Source organism: Pipistrellus kuhlii, unplaced genomic scaffold, assembly GCF_014108245.1.
Source record: "Pipistrellus kuhlii isolate mPipKuh1 unplaced genomic scaffold, mPipKuh1.p scaffold_m20_p_2, whole genome shotgun sequence".
Classification (NCBI taxonomy): Eukaryota; Metazoa; Chordata; class Mammalia; order Chiroptera; family Vespertilionidae; genus Pipistrellus; species Pipistrellus kuhlii.
Genome location: NW_023425515.1, coordinates 130414654 through 130432888, shown reverse-complemented (window position 1 = coordinate 130432888; position 18235 = coordinate 130414654). Strand labels below are relative to the sequence as shown.

Sequence of the window (18235 nt, the reverse complement as noted above, 5' to 3'; positions counted from 1 at the left end):
AGATTAATTAAGAAAAAGGTGTATGTGCTGAACTTTATTTTGGTGTGAAAAAGAAATAACACATGTTTGTTTTTTTCTTCAAACAATAGGTTACATTAAAAAAATAATTCCCAAAGAGTATTTTTACTTTCACAATAACTGACCTTTTTCATTAAAATTTATAGGATATAATTCTTTTAGAGGAAATACATCTAACCTTGTAATTTTGCTTCAATTCCATCTTTGTTCAAACCAGATGCAAAACCTGTATAAGTTATGAAAATGTGTGAAAAATAAAATAGAATGGACTGAATTCATCTTTATAGGCTCAGTTTATACCCTAGTTAACTAGAAAAGTATAGTCAAATTAAATATTAAATTAAAAAATAGCATATGATTTTAAATAAAGCTTATATCTATAGACAATAGCCAGTGTTGAAATTCTTTCAATATCAAATGGCTTATCTTTTGCTTATTTGATTGTATAACAGTGACTTGAAATACTCTACATACTATTTTTCCTTAGAGATCTGAATGTTTTGAACCTGTATCCCTAGAATGGTATTACAAGTCAGGTTTTAATTTGATATTCAACAATCTCAAGTATTTTTATTTTATAACCTGTACCACATGAAAGAAACCTCTAGAAGCAACATAACCAGATGTGTGTTACCTTTAGAAGTAGAATGAAAATTCCAGGAGCAATGGTAGTACTATATACTTTGATTTGAATGCTAGTTCAAATAAAATTACATTTTTTACTTTATTTTAAACTAGAGGCTGGTACACAAAATTTGTGCATGGGAATGGGTGTGTCCCTTAGCTCAGCCTGCACCCTCTCCAATCTGGACACGTCAAGGGATGTCCAAGTGCCCATTTAGGCCCACCGGGATTGGGTCTAAAGGAGCAGTCGGACATCCCTCTCACAATCTAGGACTGCTGGCTCCCAACTGCTTGCCTGCCTGCCTTCCTTATTACATCTAACTGCTTCTACCTGCCAGCCTGACTGATGTCTAACTGCTCCCCTGCCAGCCTGTTTGCCCCCAACTTCCTTCCTCTGCAAGCCTGGTCACCCAACTGTTCTCCCCTGCAAGCTTGATCACCCCCAACTGCCCTCCCTTGCAGGCCTGGTCCCTCCCAACTGCCATCTCCTGGCCATCTTGTGTGTTGGAGAGGTCAACCTTTTATTACATAGGATAGAGGCCTGGTGCATTGGTGGGGGCCAGCTGGTTTGCTCTGAAGGATGTCCCAGGCTGCCCCATGTCCCGAATGGGGTTCCCTTGGGACATGGGGCAGCCTGGGTGAGGGGCCTTTGGTGGTTTGCAGGCTAGTCACACACCCCAGCGACCCAAGCGGAGACTCTGGTATCTGGGGTTTATTTATCTTCTACCAATTGAAACTTTGTAGCCTGGAGTGGAGCCAAGGTGGCAGGGGATTTATTTACCTTCCATAATTGAAACTTTGTAGCCTTAAGCGGAGGCCTGGGCCTGCCAGGGTGTGCGGAAAGCTTGGCTTCCTCCATTGCCTGGGAAACCCAAGCCTCCCTCCTGCTTTCTCTGTGACCACAGACATCTTGGTTGGGGTTAATTTGTATGCTTACTCTGATTGGCTTGCAGGTGTGGCTTGTGGGTATAGCAGAGTGGTGGTTAATTTACATATTACTATTTTATTAGATAGGATAATTTTAGGCATTTGTTATTTTTACTTGAGTTAATTTTTTCCCTAAAATGTCTGATTTCCAACCTTACTGAAAAACTAGAGATGAAATAATAAAGATTATTCACATTTGTCTATTCTTGCCTCTAAATGTATTTATGACTCTTGTTACTTCTGTTTCTGCTACCTATCAGTTTCGGTAACCTATTTTGTTACCTATTAAAATAAATATAGTTCCAACTGGTTTGAAAAAATTACTACTTTTCCAAGTAAAAGTAACAAACCATAATGAGATGGATTTTTCAAGGCTCTGATATATAGCAAAGTTGATCGTATCCATTCCAAAGCAATATTTACATCTGTGATGGTATGTAATACTACCTCTGCATTCAAATGTTCAATAAGATGTCTGTGCAAACTAATTGGAAAAAGAATTTTTGCATTAATAACAGGTATTTCAATGCCACAGCTCTTGCTGTTTTAAACTTCAATAATATTTAAATAATTAATATAACTGAATAATATACTTATTACTACTTTAATATTCATTAAGATAGCTAAATTTTTAAAAATATGAGAAAACCATATGTCAGTTCAACCTTTAGAAATATTACAGATTTCTCTCTATTCCATAGATCTAGAAGACATTATTATTTTTAAAATAAGTGGGGAATAACAGCAAATAACGAGTGTTAATAGGATGTGGAGAAAAGAGAATCTTTTGTACACTGTTAGTGGGACTGTAAACTAGTGCAGCCACTCTGGAAAGCAGTATGGAGAGTCTTCAAAAAATAAAAATAGAATTACCATATGACCTAGCAATTCCACTTCTGAGTATTTATCTAAAGACAGCAAAAACCACAAATTTGAAAAGATATATGCACCCTTATGTTTACAATAGCAAAGATATGGAAAGTAACCTAAGTGTCTATTAATAGATGAATGGATAAAGAAAAAAAAATTATATATATACATATATATATATATATATATATATATATATATACACACACACACACATACACACACACACACACACACACAATGGAACATTACTCAGCAAGAAAAAAAATGAAATCTTGCCATTTATGACAACATACATAGACCTTGACAGTATTACATTAAGTAAAATAAGTCAGACAGAAAAACAAATATATTATTTCACTTATATCGATACCTGTATGTGGAATCTAAAAAAACAAAATGAGATAAAAACAAACTCATAGATACAGAGAATAAACTGATGGCTGCCAGAAGGGAGAAGGCCGGGGAGTTGAGCAGAAAAGGGAAGGGTATTAAGAAGTAATAAAATAAGTCGTAAAGTCATAAAATAAGTCACAGAGATGTAATGTACAACATAGGGAATAGAGTTGAAAATATGGCAGTAACTATGTATGGTGACAGATAGTTATTAAACTTACTGTGTTGATCACTTTGTAAGTTATATAAATGTTGAATCACTGTTGTACACCTGAAACTAATATAATATTGTATGTTGCATAGCAACTATAATTAAAAAATGAATAAAATTTGTTCTGGCTGAATAGGTCAGTTGCTTAGAGCATCATTCTGATACCCCAAGATTGTGGGTTCAATTGTGCAGGGCACATAAAAGAATCAACCAATTAATGCATAAATAAGTGGAAAAATAAATAGATGTTTCTCTCTCTCAACCCTCTCTCTTCCTCTTGAATCAATAAATTAAAATAAATAAAATGTAAAAAAAAAAAGCTAAGGTGTGACCCTGACCGGTTTGGCTCAATGGATAGAGCAACGACCTGCGGACTGAAGGGTCCCGGGTTCGATACCAGTCAAGGCATGTACCTTGGTTACAAGCACATCCTTAGTAGGAGGTGTGTGGGAGGCAACTGATAGATGTTTCTAACTCTCTATCCCTCTCCCTTCCTCTCTGTAAAAAAAATCAATAAAATATATATTTTTTAAAAGCTAGGGTGTAAATTATATCCTATTCCCTTCAAGAGAATTATAATCAAATACTTTGCTAAAGGACTCAGTTTGCTTATCTCTCTATCATTAAACAAATTTTAAATATGTATAGAGAAGTAAAAATTATATTCCTCTTCATATGACTAATTTGGACTTTTTATAACAAGGACACATGATACTGCATGCTAAGAAACACTGATGAATAAAAATATTGTATTATTTTTTAACTATTAAATTTCTTAAAAAGACATACATTTTCTAGTTAAGATGCCGAAAAGTTTCAAGCAAATGGTCTAATCAAATTTCCCTTTAATATATTTTTAAAATATTGGCTATAGTAACAATATCTTGTTGGATATTTTATTACCTGCTTTCTACAGTGTCACTACAAGCTAACATCTGAATATACTTCTCTTTTGTACTTAACCGAGTCATAATAACTGCAGTAGCTGTAGTGTCAAACTGAGGAGAAAAACACACACACACACAAAGAGAGAGATAAATTTAATAAACATGAGCACATGTTGATACCAGTCCTTTTCAATAACTCAAGACTGATTCTATAATCAACAGTCCCTTGTATTAAATAACAGGTCAAAATGACCTTAAAAATACTTCTGAATATGAATGTTAACTGACATTTTAATTCAAAATCTCCTAAGAATATAGATATAAAAATACCATTTTGGTTTCAATATAACATAACTTTGATAGTGGTGAAATTAAAACAATCTTAGGTAACTATAAAAAGTTGTAATATTTGGTGTTCATACATAACTAATTTATCCTATAAAATTATATATTTGTTTAACACAGTGTTTTAATATTTGAAAAGATATTCTTCCTAAATATTCCCTTAGTACCTAAATGAATGACTTCTCTATTAAAGTATTTGGCAGAGGCATGTTTGGTAATATGTATGAGCTAATTTTTAATTGTCACAATACCTGGAGACCATTACTGGCATTGTGTGCTAGGATCCAGGGATGCTACATGTTCTGCAATGCATGACAGTCCTACACAATGAAAAACTGTCCCATACAAAATGCCAATAGCATCTCCATTTAGAGTAAAAAAAACAAACAAAGAAACTTTAACAACATACACATTTATAAACCCAACCATTTACCAACCAATGCTAGATGGAGTGAAGGGAGTTATATCTTTTTTAGTGAGACTTGTTTTACTTCTGTTCCTCTATTAGACTGTTTAAGTTACATTTATTTTTAAACCTAATCCAAAATCCAAACATGAAATCTTAATCTTTTGTTTAACAAAAAATACACAAAAAGGATTTTGCCGTTTACTTTGTCTTTAAACTAAGTTACAAAAGGTAAAGAACTGTCACTTACTTGTGGTCGACCAGCTCTTCCAATCATCTGTAGAATATCTGTTTCACTGTACTCTTCAAACATTCCTCCAACATAATGCATTGTAGATTTTACAACTACTAGGTGAGCAGGCAAATTTACTCCCATAGCTAAAGTACTGGTAGTAACTGTATCAGATTAAGGAATATTACTTTCAAGCCAGATAATTTTAATGCTCAGGTAGGTGTTTCCTTATAAAAGATGTATTTTTATAATGTAACACTCATATATATGGAATTTATTTAAAAATGAAGAAAACACTATAATGTAAAATAATACATCTTTCAAAATTATTAAATTCTCAATTTTCAAATTGTACTATGTGCAGTAACATGATTAAGAACTAAAACTGCAACAAGTTTAGCTAAAACATGTATAGCACATGAATAGTTACATAATTTTGGACTTGAGAAAAAAGCAAAAATAAGTCAGAGTACTTGAGCTTTTTATTTTATTGTCTTAAAAATAATTTTCCAAAATATCTACTAATATCCACAAGAATATACTTTACTTACAAAGAGCTGGTAGATCTCCAGCAGTAAAAGCTCCTTCAACTACTTTTCTATCTGACAGCTCCATACCAGCATGGTGATAAGCAACACCATGTATTAAGATCTCTATAATAGAAATATATCACCTGTTATATACTGTTAATATTTAATCAGTAATTGACTATTTTTAACTACAGCTGAAATACTATTCAAAAATAACCTCTAAACCTACCTCTCAGTTTTGAATCTCTTATGGAATATGCATGCTTCTGTAACCTATTTTAAAATACCATAAAATTATTGTTAGTTCCAGGAGTATAGAAAACCTCTTAAATTGTTTATTTTGAGGCTTACAGATATAAAAATATTTTAACAATATCATTATTTGAAAACCATTTTTAAGAAGTAGAGAACATCTAATTTTCACAGTAAAAAATCCCTCATTTTACAACAAAGTAAAATAAATAAATAAATAAATAAATAATCAAATAACCTAATTTAAAAATGAGCAAAGGACCTAAATAGAAATTTTTCCAGAGAAGACATACAAATGACCAACAGCAGATGAAAAGGTGGTCCATATCACTAATCATTAGGGAAATGCAAATCAAAATTACAATTACATTGCACCTCATACCTATTAGAATTGCTATTACCAAAAAGGGAAGTGGTGGAGAGGATATGGAAATATGGGAGCCCAGGGCATTGTTGGTGGTACAGACACTATGGAATACAGTATGGAGATTACTAAAAACTTAAAATAGACCCAGCAGTTGCACTTCTGGATTATATCCAAAGCATACAAAGTTAGTATCTCAAAGAAGTATCTGTATTCCCATGTTCATTATAGCATTATTTCACATAGTCAAGTATGGAAACAACTTCAAGTGTCCATTGACAGATGAAGGATAAAGGAGATATAGATATAGATATAGATATAGATATAGATATAGATATAGATATTAAATGCAGTATTATTCAGCCTTAAAAAAGAAAAAAATTCTACCTTTTTCAACAACATGGATGAACCTGGAGGGTTCAAATGTGTTAGAGACTCCTGTGAGATTAATCTTTTGGTGAGAGATAACAACAGATATGGGATTGAATGTGGATTTAAAAAAAATAAAAACAGCAATATAAATAATGTTTCAAGAAATCTGGCTATGAAATAAAGACAGAATCATAGCTGCACAAAGATTCAGTATTTCGCTTAATCCTCTGAATTAGTATTATCTTTATTTTACAGATGAGGAAACTAAAGCTTGGGGAGATCAAGTCACTTGAAAAGTTTACAAAATGAACCCAATTTTCTTATCTCTTCTAGATAATCCCTAAGTCTTTCTACCTACAAGAAAAGAAAAAATATACCTCTGTTTCTGTTCCATAGTCATAATAAATTTAGCATTTTTCTCAAGAACAGAAGCAGCCTGTTGCACACCTTTTCTTGTGGCACAAAACTAAAAATAAATGAATAATTTTTGTATTAATCATATTTAAAAGCTGAGCATTACACTAAAAAATAAGCAAACAACAATCCATACCACAAGTGTAGGTTTCTGATCAGAGTACTCTTGTATAACACTGGCAATTTTGTAGTTGAGGGATAAATCAAACTTAAATTCAGTTTGGTCACTAAAACAGGGAAATCCAAGGACCACTTTCCGAAGTTTCACTGGTCTATGTCTTTCATCCATTTTCAGACATATAGCAGGTCTTTCACCATTTGAAAGCCATTCTGCAATCTTGAAATAATAGAAATATATGCAGTAAGAGTTTTTTCTAATGAAGTATTATGGCTAAATATAACCCAAATTATAGACTACTTTAAAGTAAAAGTATAAAAATATTTCATCAAATACAGGCAGTCTTCAGGTTACGTTGTTTCGTGGTTACATCGCCATCTCCTATTTATTTATTTAAAAAAAAAAGTTCCGTTATTTTGACGTACATATGTGCTTTATGCTTTTTATTATTTAGTTACCATAAATAAATGTCAGGAATTGTTATCTTTCTTTTAAATTTTTCCTACTGTTTCACTTCATTACTGCTGTGTATGTGCTCCATGTGAGTGACATAGGTGCATAGAAATTTTCTTTAAAAATTACAGAATTTTGATATTTAATAATAGCTTATAAATCAATAAGAAAAATGTAGTACCCCACTGTGAAAAAAAGGTAAAGGACATAACCTAGCAAATTGCAAAAAAAAAAAAGAGAACTTAAAGTAGTAGAGAATATATTAAAAATATTTATCAAAGTGGAAATGAAATCAAAATTTTCAAATAAAGTACCATTTTAAACAAAAAATTTGACAACTATTCAAAAGTAATAATAATTTCATTATTATACTGTCCAGTGTTATAACACAGAGAAATGGCTGAAGGTAGAAGTATAAATGAGTATAACATATTTTGAAAGTACTGTGTCCTTGGACTTAGTTATTCTACTTACGATGTTTTTAAAGATATATTAATTTCGGTACTATTTATAATAGCAAAAAGTGAAAACAATCTTCCAACATTAGATAAATTATAATAAAACTGCAAAAATTGTATTAAAGAAAACTAATGACATGGAAACATTTGTATGTGACATGCAAATCAAAAAGAGTATGTATACTGTATTATGATTCCATCTATACATGTATATCTGGAAAAACAAACACTGGACTTTTGTTGTTTATATATATACTTTATAATTTTCTCTGTAGAACAGCTTATTTTGTTCATATTCTCTTGAACAAAATATTCTCTTGAATATGAACAAAATAAGCTGTTATTTTAAGAACAAAAATGATTGTGTCAAGTTAAAGATAAAAACAAAATTTTCCATTGGATTAGGCCCTAAAACAGCTATAATATTTGTGAAAACAATTTCTAAGAAGTAGCAAGAGGAAAAAGTCACATTCTAGTGGGCTGAGAAGTAAATAGGATTAAGAAATCAGAGAGACTATACTATTTTTAAAATATATTTTATTGATTTTTTACAGAGAGTTAGGGAAAGGGATAGAGTTAGAAACATTGATAAGAGAGAAACATTGATCAGCTGCCTCCTACACACTCCGTATTGGGTATGTGCCTGCAACCAAGGTACATGCCCTTGACTGGAATCAAACCTGGGACCCTTGAGTGTGCATGACATTGCTCTATCCACTGAGCCAAACTGGTTAGTGTGAGACTATACTTATTTTTCAAGTTTCCAAAAAAATCAAAAAAGAAATAGAAAATATTTCTATACATTATAGAAAGTATAAAAATGCATATAATTATTTATTTTCATGTCCGTAAATTCCAGTAACCATAATATTATCCTCAAGAACAGGGTCTATATGTTTTCACTTTTGCATCTTTTCATTAGTGCTTATCTTACCACAATGCTAGGCCACAGAATTGAGGGAGGTCATTGGTAATCATCTAACCAATTATTTTTATTCCCCACCATACTTTGTTATAAAATTGAATTCAACTGGTTACAACAACCATAACATAATATTAGCAAAGATATTACAAAGTATTTGAAACTCATAAAACTAAGACTTTTAGATACCAGTAAACAACAGACTTATACCAAAAATGCTGTATTAAAAAGAATCATCCAAATTTTATGGTTTTAATTCTGCCTTTCCTAAGAAATTTAATCATTACCTCCTACAACATACTTTCCTATTTAATTGGTTAGGTGATTAACAAACAAACAAACAAACAAACCCTTACTTTTTTCAAGATTAAAATGTCTAATCTTGAAAAATTATGAAAAATATTATAAACTAAAATTCTAACTCACATCCTCAGCATTTGGAATTGTTGCAGACACAGCTACAAATCTCATTGGAATAATAGTGTTGGTATTTTCTAAAGCATGAGATAAAGACTGCACGGTTTTCATTCTGCTGACTACAACTTCAAGAGTTGGTCCACGAATTTCATCTTTTACAACATGTACCTAAGAAAGAAAGCAAGGAAAAAATCATTAGCAACAAAAATAGAAATCTAATCAATTAAAATGTGAAAGAACATTAACACTTTCTTTTAAAAAATTGAAGGAATAAAACAAACATATAGTTTGGTTGAAATATCTTGCTTCTGTCTATTCATTCTAGTCATCATTTATACGTATTTATCTCTGAAGATGAATAATGTGTTCACTACCTCATCAATGAGAAACAGTCGAACCAGTTGGACCAAAGAGTTGTCTCTCCATTTTCTAGTCATGCTATCCCATTTCTCCTAGAGAAAAAATGCAAGTGGTTTAATGTAAGGGATTATAATGAATGTTATTAAGATGTATCAATAAAATTTTTAACCTAACATGTGACAAATAATTGGTAGTATTTTAGTTAACATCTTATAAATATCCTGAAAAATATTTTTAAAATTTGTAAGGATTATGACAGTCATACAAGTATTTAAAAAATGGACCCCATTTATTTTTAGTTTAACCAAAATATTCAATATTATAGTCTAATTACCTCTTTTAAGCTCTAACAAGGTCCTCCCTCTGTAATACATAATACTTGGATAGAAGAATATAAGCAATAAATATGGTTACAAATTATCTACAATAACAAATTGCCTATTCATACCTTTTGTCTGTTTTTCTTATTTGTTTGTCTTCTGCTTACTGATTTGTAAATATCCCTTATATATCCTGAATATTACCTTTTGTTTGTTTTTTAATGCAAATGTTTATTCTTCTACTTCGTATTTCTCTTTTAACTTTCTTCTTAATGAATATAAATAGATATTTTCTAATCAACCAAGGAAATAATAAAGTATAAATAACACCTACTGGAGTTGTCATAATAATATGGGCATGCTGAATCTCAAATAGGTCATCCATTATTGTATCACCAGTGAGTTCTTTACAATTCAATCCTATTGGTCCAAACTTTTCTTTCCAGTCATCAAAACGCTGACTACACAGGGCTTTTATTGGTGCCACTATAACAATATAATATATTTATTTTGAAATTTTAAATTTTTCACAAAAAATGTTGGTTAATAAAGTTATAATAAAAATAACATACTTAGGAGCTACCTAATAGTTATAAATTAAAAGTTAACAATAGAAGCATATCATTTAGCATTATAAATATAATCAAAACTAAAAATAGAAAAAGAAGTGACTGCTTAATAAATTGTATCTAAGAATAAAGAGAGGTAGGACAAGAGATTATTGTTTTTCATTATAAATCCCTTTGGTAATAATTTGTTTTTTTAACTATGTGCATAAATTACTTTGATGAAAAATTTACAATACTTAAGAAGAGTTCAAGTGGAAATTTTTAGAATTACAAAGTTTATTTGTTCATCTTGCCTGTCTTTTTAAAAATAAACATGTAGCCTGGCTGAGATGATTCAGTGATTGCGCATCACTGACTCATGAACCAGGAGGCCACACTTCAATTCCCAGCCTGGACATATGCCCTGGGTTGCAGGCTAGATCCTTAGTAGGGGATGTGCAAGAGGCATTGATGTTCCTATCTCTCTCCCTCTTACTTCCCCTCTGAAATAATAAAACATATATTTAAAAAATAAACTTGTAAAGGCCAAATTCTCAATTCAAATATTACTTTGTATGTGTAACTGAGAAAATGTATTTTGAATTTAATGTAACAGATGGCAAAAAAATGTGGTATGTTTTTATGAAAATATATATTTTTTATTTATTTGGTTTTCCATACTTTTTCATAAAAACATACCACATTTTCTTACTTTATCCTCAGTGGTTTCTCATTATTATAATTATTACTCTTAAAATTACAAATACTTACTGTAAACAATTTTAATGTTTGACCATGGCAATGGTACTTCCATTAACAATCTTGTTATTGCAAGTTCAAATACTACAGTTTTCCCAGAACCAGTTGGAGCACAAATCACAAAATTCCTATCTGTGTAAAGAAGCTAAAATATAAAATTTGATCAATCATGGATATATAGAATTTTTTACTCCCATTCTCAATTTATTAGAAATTATGCCATAGAAAGACTCTAAGGAATAATAAATAGCTCAAACATTTTCATCTTTAAATTTATTAAAATTATTACCACCCTCATAAAATAACTATTAAAAATTTACCATCTTATTTTATCTGTCAAAGTAATATGCCAGACCTAGAAGAAAATAATTTCTTTAGCTTCCAGAGAAAATTTCATAAAATTAATAAATACAAACCAACCCCCCTATAAAAATCACATGCATTCATTTAACAAACATTTTTTGAGCTCCTATAATGTCAGAGTGTGGCACCGGGATCATAAAGATGAATATGATCTAGTCCCTGCCCTTAGAGGGCAAACACTCTAGTAAGAACAAGCAGATAAGTATTATAAATAATTATAATAAAATACTTACATCATCAAAGGCTTTGGACTGTATATAGTTGAAATATGGAAATTCTTTGAAAATACTTCTAAATTTTGCCGCTTAGAATAACATTAAGGAAATATTTGGGAATTTTAAAAACTGGTTACTTTTAATTTAAAAATTAAATTGAATTAATATTGACTGACAATATTTAATGATGCACCATTAATACTTGCTATTTTGACATCATAAGAAAGGAATTAACATATATAGAGGAAGGGACCAAGATGGCAACATAGTATGCTCCTGAACTTCCCCCTTCCACAGATCCACAAAATACACACCTACAAGCAAAAAATATGATTGCACCTACACACACATTTCCCTCTGAGAGAGATCCTGAAACTTCAAGTTGAGTGATTACAAAACATTGGACAAATGAGAAAACATGAATTTAAACAGACAGGAAGGGCTGAAACAACTCTCACCACAAATCCTACCCCTAGCACAGCACCATACAAGTGGGAAAGAACCCCCAACTCCCATCTTTTCCCTGAAGAGCAAGGGGTTTAAAACATACATCTAGTGACCAACTTTTAAAACTTCCACCTGAAGGACAGTCCCCCAAAACACCCATCGCTGTGAGCCAATAGAGCTTGCATTCACTAGTTCCACAGGACCATAGCAAAGAAGTACTTTTTAAATGGGCACAGGAACACTGTCCCCTCCCCACACACACACACACACACGGAGGTACACATCCAAGCTCAATACAGAAGGGACAGGCTCATCTTCAGTTTCTCCCTGGAAGGAATATAACTGCATACTTTCTCAGCTGCTGCCTAAGATTCTAGCTGCTAATCATAACACAAATACATAGTTATTTAAGCAATTATATTTTTATGAAGACATACAAAAACTGCTGGATTGTGATGTGTCCCTGTTAAAAGTTAAATAAGAGCATATTACTTCTCTGCTCAAATTCCCTCCTTTCTCTCAAAGTGTATGGCTAAAAAGCCCTACATAATCTTGCCTCCTCACCTCCACCTTTATGTTTCTGACCTCATGTCCTGCCTGATTAATCTCCTCTCCGTATATTGGATTCTTTTCTGGTTTTCAAAAGGATCACCCAGACTATTGTCCAGACTGTTCTTCCTTTCATATTTCCTTGGCTCTTTCACTTCCTTCTATTGGTTACATCTCACCTTCTCAGAAAGACCTACCCTAATTACTCTGTCTATCCTATATAATAAAAGCCTAATATGCTAAGTGTCTGGTTGACTGGTCAGCAGTTCAACCAAAGTGTAATATGCTAATGATATGATAAGGCCTCTCAACCACTTGCAATGACGTGCACCGACCACCAGGGAGCAGATGGTCGATCTGTTGCTATGACATACATTTAACACCAGTGGGCAGATGCTCCTACTGGTTGGTTAGCTTGCTGGTGGGGTCCAGCATATTGGGAATGAACGAGACAGGTGGACACACTGTGGAGCCCTCTTATGGTCCCTCCCCGGCTGAACTCCGCATCCCTCCTCAGCCCCGATTGTACACTGGTGGGGTCCCTCAGCCTGGCCTGTGCCCTCTTGTAATTCGGGACCCCTTGGGGGATGTCAGAGAGCCAGTTTTGGCACAACAGCAGAACCACCAGTCAGTATGATGTGCACTGACCACCAGGGGGCAGGCGTTCAATGCAGGAGCTGCCCCCTGGTGGTCAGTGTGCTCCCACAGGGGGAGCACCACTCAGCCAGAAGCCAGGCTCATGGCTGGTGAGTGCAGCAGTGGTGGCGGGAGCCTCTCTAACCTCCACAGCAGCGCTAAGAATGACTGAGGGCTTAGGCTCTCTCCCCTCTGGAGAGCAGGCCTAAGCCATCAGTCAGACATCCCCCAAGAGCTCCGGGACTGGGAGAGGGCACAGGCTGGGCTGAGCGAACTCCCTTCACTGAGTGTATGAATTTCATGCACTGGGCCTCTAGTTTAAGTAAAATAAATCCATACATGAGATCACGTATTTGTTCTTATCTCTTATACTTTTATGCCTTTTGAACTAAAAGGTCTAATAAGCCCAGGAATGAAAAATGCAAAGAAAAAAAGTTTAAAAGTGAAAATTTATGCATAAAATTTATGCATAAATTAAGCATAGAAATAAAAACAATGTTCCCACAATAATTGATATTTACCTATCTTGGAAAATAAAATATGTATAAATGAACAGATAAAATTTTCATTTTGTTATCCTAGTCCATGCTATCTTTTACATATCTAAATATATAAAGTTTCCTTTAAAATGATTCATGTTACGTAAATCAATTATTTTTATATAATACTAGAAGCCTAATGCGCAAAATTTGTGCACGGGTGTGTGGGGGGGTGTCCCTCAGCCCAGCCTGCACCCTCTTCAATCTGGGACCCCTTGAGAGTCCCAGATTGTTGGACATCCCTCTCACAATCCAAGACTGCTGGCTCCCAACTGCTCGTCTGCCTGCCTTCCTGTTTGCCCCCAACTTCCCTCGTCTGCCAGCCTGGTAATCCCTAACTGACCTCCCCTGCAGGCTTGATCGCCCCCAACTGCCCTCCCTTGCATACCTGGTCCCTCCCAACTGCCCTCCCCTGCCGGCCTTATCATCCACAACTGCCCTCCCTTACAGGCCTGGTCCCTCCCAACTGCCCTCCCCTGCTGGCCATCTTGTAGTGGCCATCTTATGTCCACATGGGGGCAGGACCTTTGACCACATGGGGGCAGCCATCTTGTGTTTTGCAATGATGGACAATCTGCATATTGCTCTTTTATTAGATAGGATAGAGGCCTGGTGCATGGGTGGGGGCCAGCTGGTTTGCCCTGAAGGGTGTCCTGGATCAGAGTGGGGGTTCCCTAGGGGTGTGGGGCAGCCTGGGTGAGGGGCTTGTGGTGGTTTGCAGGCTGGTCATACCCCCTGGAGACCCAAGCAGAGGCCCTGGTATCTGAGGTTTATTTATCTTCTATTATATAATTGAAACTTTGTAGCCTTGAGTGGAGCCAAGCCTCTGCTCGCACAGTGGTGGCAGCACTTCTGTTGGGATTTATTTATCTTCTATAATTGAAACTTTGTAGCCTTAAGCGGAGGCCTGGGCCAGTCAGGGTTTGTGGAAAGCTTGGCTTCCTCCATTGCCGGGAAAACTCAAGCTGCCCTCCTGCTCTCTCTGTGGCCGCAGCCATCTTGGTTGGTTGGGTTAATTTGCATACTCACTACTGATTGGCTTGTGGGTGTGGCTTGTGGGTGTAGTGGAGTGATGGTTAATGTGCATATTACTCTTTTATTAGATAGGATCATTTACATATAGTTGTTACAGCAAAAAGGCAATAATTTTTAAATGATATCATATTCTTGCCCTGACCGGTTTAGCTCAGTGGATAGAATTATGGCCTGCAGACTGAAAGGTCCCAGGTTCAATTCTGGTCAAGGGCATGTACCTTGGTTGTGGGCACATTCCCAGTGGGAGGTGTGCAGGAGGCAGTTGATGGATGTTTCTCTCTCATCAATGTTTCTAACTCTCTATCCCTCTCCCTTCCTCTCTGTAAAAAAATCAATAAAATATATTTTTTAAAATTAAAAATAAATAAATGATATCATATTCTTTACATTCATGTCTTCATTCCTTCAGTGTACTTATCATATTCAGAACTAATCAGATTTATGCTAAGTTCTTCAGATTCCCTCCCCAGCCCTAATCGTGCACCAGCAGGGTCCCTTGGCCTGGTCTGCACCTTCTCTCAATCCAGGACCCCTCAAGGGATGTCAGAGAGCCAGTTTTGGCCCAATCCCACAGGGGGAGTGCTGCTCAGCCAGAAACCAGGCTCATGGCTGGTGAGCGCAGCAGTGGCGATGCGAGTCCCTCATAGCTGGCAGGGGTAAAGATGACAGAGCTGGGCTCATGGCTGGGAGCACTAAGGATGTCTTACTGCCGACTTAGGCCCACTCCCTCTAGGGTTCCCAGACTGAGAGAGGGCACAGGCCAGCCTCAGGGACCCCCTGAGTTCATGAATTTCATACACTGGGTCTCTAATCTATATATGTAAAAGGCTAAATGACTGGTCAACAGCAGAATGACCGGTCTCTACGACACACCCTGACCACCAGAGGGAAGCTCTTGCATTGAGCGTCTGCCCCCTGGTGGTCAGTGTGCTCCCACAGTGGGAGTACCACTCAGCTGACCAATGGGTACTAGACACCAGGCTCATGGCGGGCAAGTGCAGCTGTGGCAACATGATCCTCTCCACCTGTGTGCCCTCCCCCATCCAGACTGGGACTGGGATGGGGAATGGCATCAGGACTGACTGAGCACGAGACCATGGCTGCTTCTTGATCATGGGTGCACTGGTATCACTCTAGGATGGGCGTATGAAGACTGCAGTGGAGTGGCAGCGAGCCTACCAAGCAGTGCAGAGGTAGGAGCAGGGGGGCTGGGATGAGAGGGAGGGGCGCACCGGGCTCAGGCTCCTCCCTGGCCACCTGCCACTTTGGGCTCTACTACATCCTTTGGGGGATGTAGGACTGCTAGTTTGAGCCGATCCCCACAGGCCAGGCTGAGGGACTCCACTGGTGCAGAATCCACGCACTGGGCTTCTAGTATAATTATAATCCTGAATCCCTGATCTCAGCATTCCCAAGTTAATCATTTTTACTCTGCTCCACTTTTTCCTTTCTCCCTATTACTCATCACTTTCTCAAATACTATATGACTTATTTATACATTTATAATTGTTCAAATCTATCCTCTTTCCAAAGAAAGTTAAGTCCTCAAGGACAATGATTCATTGTCTGTTTTCTTAACTGACATATCCCAAATACCTGAACAGTGCCTGGCACATAGTAAACAGCCAATTAATATCATTTGCATTTATTAGGTCAAGCAAATAATTTACAAATTTTCATTTTACTTTCAGTTTTGCAGTGTCAGAATATTTGTACCAAGACAAAATGTAATTTTGAATTTTTTAATCCAGCAGCTTTTGCAGGAATCTTATTTTTCCTCAAAAGACATCTCTTCCTATAAAATATTTATTTGTAACAAGCCCACATGTGGGCCATCATGCTGGTTTTTCTCTCATTAGGTAGTTCCACATTCACAAAAATGAATCTCTAATTCCAAGTAATATAGAATCAGTTTTACACTCATGGGAAAACTCAGCTACTAACATTGTTTATCATCACTATCTATCAACACTTGATATCAAATATTTCCTTTCTTTCAACAAACTCTCAGCAGTTGTCACTGCCATTATGTTATTACATGTAGGAAAATGTCTGCAGAACTGAAAATGACAAAATTACTGTGGAAACATCAATCTGACCAAACTTCTATTGTCCTAAGGATTCAAATACAGTAAAATATTAAAAAAGCAGAACATAAGTTATATCCCCAAACTCTAAAATTATCATCAATAGTCTTCAGTATTCAACTTTATTTTTTTTTAAATATGTTTTTGTTATTGATTTCAGAGAAAAGGGAGAGCAAGAGATAGAAACATTAATGATGAGAGAGAATAATCAATTGGCTGCCTCCTGCATGCCCTCCCCCTCACTGGGGGGTCGAGCCCACCACCTGGGTGTGTGCCCTGATTGGGAATTGAACTGTGACCTCCTGGTTCACGGGTCCATGCTCAACCATTGAGCCACACCAGCTGGACTCAACTGTAATTTAAATACTATAGGCCTGGTGAACAAATTTGTGCATGGGTGGGTCCATCCGCCTGGCAGGCAATCAAGGCCTATTGGGGGGGGGACGGCCAATTGGGGGGAAGGACCACAGGAGGTTGGTTCTGGAAGTGCACTGACCACCAGGGGGCAGTTCCTGCATTGAGCATCTGCCCCCTGGTGGTCAGTGCGCATTATAGCAACTGGTCAAACTGGTCAAGCGGTCGTTCTGGTCATTCTAGTCATTAGGTTGTATGACCTCTTAGGCATTTATATATATAGATATGTTTGAAAACAATAAAGTATAATAACTCAGTGAGCTTGACAGCAAATGAACTTTTTGAAAAATATAATGGACACAATAGTAGGTAGTAGTCTTAATCAACAAAGAGACCTAAATAATAGAATCACTTCAGCTATACTAATATAACATGGAAAAAAAAAAAGAGAGAGAGAGAGGAAGGAAAATAATATTATATTTTATAGAAAAAATAAGGGCAACAAAACAATTAAATGTCAAAATTGTAACACTGACTATTAATATTAAATTATTTCCCCCCCCAAAAAAAAATCTCTAAAATTCTCCAAAAGTTATTGTCATATTATGGATATTATGGCAAGTTCCAGTAAGGGATAGGAAGAATTTCTCATCATACAGACAATAAAACTAACCGAAACCGGTTTGGCTCAGTGGATAGAGCATCGGCCTGTGGACTGAAAGGTCTCAGGTTCAATTCTGGTTAAGGGCATGTACCTTGGTTTCGGGCACATCCCCAGTGCGGGGGGGGGGGGGGGGGGGGGTGTGC

The 18235-nt window shown here is 35.7% G+C and overlaps 1 protein-coding gene across 1 annotated transcript in view; it reads right to left on the bottom strand.

Moving 5' to 3' along the window:
* HFM1 (helicase for meiosis 1) overlaps window positions 1-18235 on the bottom strand; it is a 79877-nt gene that overhangs the window by 48745 nt on the left and 12897 nt on the right. The window contains exons 6-18 of the mRNA XM_036447218.2: window positions 11800-11870; window positions 11216-11348; window positions 10231-10382; window positions 9591-9668; window positions 9226-9384; window positions 6985-7185; window positions 6812-6900; window positions 5676-5719; window positions 5468-5569; window positions 4935-5080; window positions 3950-4044; window positions 1920-2053; window positions 197-244 (exon numbers count right to left, since the gene is read on the bottom strand). Coding sequence (XP_036303111.1) covers window positions 197-244; window positions 1920-2053; window positions 3950-4044; window positions 4935-5080; window positions 5468-5569; window positions 5676-5719; window positions 6812-6900; window positions 6985-7185; window positions 9226-9384; window positions 9591-9668; window positions 10231-10382; window positions 11216-11348; window positions 11800-11870 — 1452 coding nt within the window. The remainder of the gene's footprint in view (window positions 1-196; window positions 245-1919; window positions 2054-3949; window positions 4045-4934; window positions 5081-5467; window positions 5570-5675; window positions 5720-6811; window positions 6901-6984; window positions 7186-9225; window positions 9385-9590; window positions 9669-10230; window positions 10383-11215; window positions 11349-11799; window positions 11871-18235) is intronic.